The sequence below is a fragment of the Triticum aestivum genome, chromosome 7D (assembly GCF_018294505.1).
Source record: "Triticum aestivum cultivar Chinese Spring chromosome 7D, IWGSC CS RefSeq v2.1, whole genome shotgun sequence".
NCBI lineage: Eukaryota > Viridiplantae > Streptophyta > Magnoliopsida > Poales > Poaceae > Triticum > Triticum aestivum.
The window spans coordinates 6,930,349-6,934,995 of NC_057814.1; the positions used below are offsets into that span (position 1 = coordinate 6,930,349).

At 43.8% G+C, this 4,647-nt stretch overlaps 1 protein-coding gene across 2 annotated transcripts; it reads left to right on the forward strand.

Annotated features, from left to right (window-relative positions):
* The first annotated feature begins 392 nt into the window (after positions 1 to 392).
* LOC123166571 (F-box protein At5g49610) lies at positions 393 to 2,166 on the forward strand. Of its 2 annotated transcripts, none has more exons than XM_044584377.1 (2): positions 393 to 652; positions 748 to 2,166. In XM_044584377.1, exons 1-2 carry the CDS (start codon positions 527 to 529, stop codon positions 1,978 to 1,980), a joined length of 1,359 nt encoding a protein of 452 aa, XP_044440312.1. In that variant the 5' UTR covers positions 393 to 526; the 3' UTR covers positions 1,981 to 2,166. The 2 variants fall into 2 exon arrangements, with proteins under 2 accessions (XP_044440312.1, XP_044440313.1); XM_044584378.1 differs by having other exon boundaries at positions 754 to 2,166.
* Positions 2,167 to 4,647: the final 2,481 nt, after the last annotated feature.

Here is a 4,647-nt window from a genome sequence, read left to right on the forward strand (position 1 = left end):
GTCTAGAAGAGCCTACATCAGAGGGCATATCGCATACCCAAGTACCTATCATTCAAGGTTTTATTGGGCACTTGAAGAATATTTTTGATCATACCCAAGTAAAGCAAGTGACCTACGAAGGATCAGGCCAGCGAAGCGTTGCAATTTCGTAGGCCCAATTAAGCCAGCGATGGATGAAGGATCAAGGCCCAGCGAAGATAAAATGGTTCGAGTACGACGGACGGAAGAAAATTTTGGAAGGTACGAAGCGGACGAAAATTAGGATGGTAGGTAAGAAGTAATAGCCCCTTTATTATATTAGATAAAGATTAACATAAAGATAAAGATAAAGATATTATTAGACATAGTTTAATATAGATATAGATATAGATTATCTCGGCAGAATTCCGGAAGAATCGTGAAGGCCATACCCTCGAGGAACACAGCCGCGGCCACCGCTCTTGCCTTTCCGGCTCCCGAACCCTAGCTAGAGTTCCGGCGAGCTCCGGAACCTGCTCCCACGAGGGCCTCCAGGCACTGATCCACGATGCCACCAGGGGGTGGAGAAACAAGCAAGCATGCCCGCACGGGGAAGGAGCAGAGCCACCCGCCGGCGATCCGCCGCCGCGACGAGTCCCGTCCCGCGCCGCCGTTCCCCGCCGTGGATTCTCAGGTCTGCCCCATACCTCCTCCTCCAATCAATCTTTGTTTGGTCCATGGAACGGAATCGATTGTGAGCCTAATCAATCTTTCTCGGTCCGTTCGTAGAAGCAGGGGAAGCAGATGCAGCCGGCGGCGGCGGCGGCGAGCATCTCCGAGGGCCCCCTTGTCGAGATCCTGGCGCGGCTGCCCTACCGGTCGCTCTGCCGCTTTAAGTGCGTGTCCAAGCAGTGGCGTGAGCTCTGCTCCGACCCCAAAATCGTCAAGAGGGCGTCACAGACCCTCTCCGGATTCTTCCACAACCACCCGGTCGGCAGCCTCCGCTTCAGCAATCTGTCCGGCGGACGCCCGCTGATCGACGCCTTGCTCCCTTTCCTGCGCGGGAGATACCAAAGAATCAAGCTCGAGCAATGCTCCACCAGCCTCCTCCTCTGCAAATGCTGGAAACTGGAATCGGGACAAGACAAATTCGATTTCGCCGTGTGCAATCCGATGACCGAGCAGTGGACCGTGCTGCCTCCTATAGAATGGCTAGACCAAGACGGTGAAGACACCGAGGGTTCCGATTTGATTTATCCCTTCCTGGTTTTTGACCCGGCCGTTCCGTCTCGTTTCGTGGTGTTTGCGCCCCTCCTCGACTTGGTTGACATTGTGGCAATATACTCATGGGAAACTGGACAATGGACTCCCAGCAGTGGGTGGGAATACAGAGAGTATCCTGCCGTTACCAAGGAATGTGTCTTCCTGAATGGCATGATCCATTTCTTGCATTTGTTTGGCGATGAACCTTTCATAACTGTACTAGACATTGAGGGGGAGCTTTTCCCGCAAATTGATGGCCCGGATGGAATGCTAGGGGCCACACCTGGTTATGGTTCGGTGGGGTGCTCTCAGGGACTCCTTCATGTTTGGTATATGGATCCCCATGATTACGAGCTCTCTGTGTGGGTGCTCAAAAATTATGTCAGCGGAGAGTGGATCCTAAAGCACACTGTTGACGTTCCAAAACTCTTTGAAGAAATGGACTCCAGTGAAGAAAAGGATCGTGACCAAGAGGATGGCTCCTGTAAGTATGAGATGTTTGCAATTCATCCGGAATACAACGTGATTTTCCTTACTGACCGGAAGATGGCGAGTCTGTCGTACGATATGGACAGCGGGAAAGTGCATCCCATGTGCACTTCTGGAGATTTCCTTGGTGGTCTACCCTTTATTCCCTGCTTTGCGGATGGCTCTCTGATGATCACTAATGCCTTTGAAAAAATCGCTCTTCTAGTCCTGTGGCACTGGTTTGGATGTGACCATTTTGTGGCGTTGAATAATGTTGTTGGTCACCGTTAGAGATTTTGTAAGCGACAACAGATCCAGTGGGTAATGCTTGCTTCGTTGTATGAATGACTTGGTCACCTAAATATATTTGTGTTTTATGTAGTACTGATTAATGTGGTCACTTGTTATTTGTTCGCGTCGGCTGAATGTGAGCTTCCATTATCACTGTTTAGAATTATTTCCATTTCCTTCTCTTTATTTCCATTTGTGTCGTGTCGAGCAAATAGATCTTAAATATGACTTGTTGTGCATCTATGCTGAATATTGATGATGCCCTTTTTTTGTAACGGTAATAGAATTTAGCAAATGGTTTCTTCTATGCCACATATACAAAGGGTAAGGAGATGTTAGTGTCATTTATGAAACCGATAAGGAGTTGTTCTATATATTAAACAGTATGCAGCTTAGCAGATAGAGTGAACATCATTGTCTCTTTATTTTGATCAGGGGACAGAACAAAATGATTCTGCCTGTAGCTAAAACTAAGCACTCTTTAAGTTTGCTGTTTGTCACTAGTAGTGTGTTTTTTTTTTGCGGGGATTGAACTTTTGATTGACCAGTTTTTCCTACTTGAATCCTCACCATACTGTTGAACTGCTAGGTTGTTGTCAAACCAATCCTGTTTTTGAAGCTTGTTCAGATTTTGTTGACAATGATGTAGCTCACATAACATAATTTTCCTGTCAACTACGATCTGTGTACTGGATGCACTTCGAATTATATTCTAATTTAAACTGTTACCCGTGTGTCATCCTGCAGCTGAACCTGAAAAGTAACTTGACCGCCCGTCTTGTTGCATGACCCACTACACATGTCACTAGCTTGAGCTTATATTCATACACAACGCAGTCACACGTGTGATAGGTTTAAACTTTATTCCATTTTAGAATTTATTTTTGAATGCTCCCTCAAACTTTCCTTCGTTATAGAATTAGAATATTGTGCTTACTCCCTATGATTCCAAATTATGCTCTCTGGGTGCAGCCGTTTTGTGGCGTTGAACAATGTTGGTCATCGGTACAACTTTTGTAAGCGACAAGCAATCCATTCATCCATTGGGTAATGCTTAGTTGTATGAATTACCTAGTCACCTAATATATTTGCGTTCATGCAGTACAAATTATTATGGCTACTTGTCATCTGTTCGTGTTGGCTGAATGTGAGCTGATGTTATCTAGGTTTAGAAGCATTTACATTTTCTGCTCTATATTTCCATTTCTGTCAAGCAAATAGATCTTTAAGATGACTTGCTATCCATCTATGCCAGATATTGATGACACCCTGTTTTTGTAACAGTAACGGAATATTGTGGATGGTCTCTTTCTATGCTGAATATACAGAGCGTAAAGAATAAAGAGATGTCAGTGTCATTTATGAAACAGCTTAAGCAGTATATATGCAGCTTAAAGATCTAATGAACATAATTATTTCCTTAATTGTTTAGGGGAGAGAACAGAATGATTATGTCTGTAGCTAAGACTAAGCACTCTCAAGTTTGTTGTTTGTCACTAGCTACTACCTATGCACCCAACCCCTTGTGTGTTCAAAATTTCCTGTTTGGCCAAGACTCGACAGACGGGACTCGGCAAAGCCTACTTTGCGAATGTACACCAAGCACCCTTTCCGAGTGTTACACTCAGCAAAGGCTCTGCCAAGCGGATATGGGCCATCGTCGAGTACTCCTGATACTCGGCAAATACCCAGATTCCAGTTATGATTATGGGTGGTTGTGCTCATCAAAACCAAAAATGTGAGATGCAGTAAAGAAGATGGCGACAAGTAAACGTTTTTCCTTCAGTTTTAACGAGTCAAAATTTACTTGAAAAACGCATGTCACTAACTACTTTGGTTCATACACAAAGCTGTCAGATGTGTGGTAGGTTAAAACTTTATTTCGCTTTAGAACTATAATCGCACGCTTACTTCTAGTGGCCTGTCAAACAGGGGATTTCATCCGACATGTCTTTGTCCCCTGCTTGGCAATCTTCATCGAACCCATAAGCCTACTTGCCTGAATCCGATCGACTAATTTCAGAACCATACATGTACTGTTTCTAGAAAGTAATTTAATCAAGCAAAGTAATTTATGAGTTCCCTGACAAGTTAACCCCTACTGCTCCACTCTTCAGTACCATATAATATCAGTACAAAATTATTGCAAGCTTGCATGAATAGAACAACACCAGAGAACCTGAACTGCTGATGGAAATAATATCAGAAGCAACAATATAGCCAAAGAGAACGAAAAGTATAAAGAAGAAAAAAGGGGTAATTCGAAGGGCACACACATCATGTCGAATCCAGTGAGTGTCACAAGAAAAGAAATACTCATGGCAACATGCATGGATATACCAAGATTAAGGAATAAGGATATAGTACATTTTAACAAGGCACACTATTATAGACTTCCAGCCTGGATCATGCAGAATCCTGGGATATACATGGTTCTTACGTTAGAAATGGGTTACTAAATATATTGTCGTCCACATTAAGCATTGTGATCGATTGCCAAAGTATTTAGTATCAGTAGATAAGGTTCCTAACTAGCACCTGAAAGTCTTTCAGTTATCAGATACTCCCTTCGTCCCATAAGTGTAGTGTCAAAAAACGTCTTACACTATAGGATGGAGGGAGTATCTGTTAGAATATTCGATGCTTAAGTTAGTTTCTTGTATGGTG

What these genes read in the sequence shown, in the direction of transcription:
- LOC123166571 (XM_044584377.1), top strand. Translation starts at nt 527, where the DNA reads ATGCCACCAGGGGGTGGAGAAACAAGCAAGCATGCCCGCACGGGGAAG. An exon ending in TCCCCGCCGTGGATTCTCAG is followed by an intron (nt 653 to 747) that starts GTCTGCCCCATA and finishes GTCCGTTCGTAG; the next exon opens with AAGCAGGGGAAGCAGATGCA.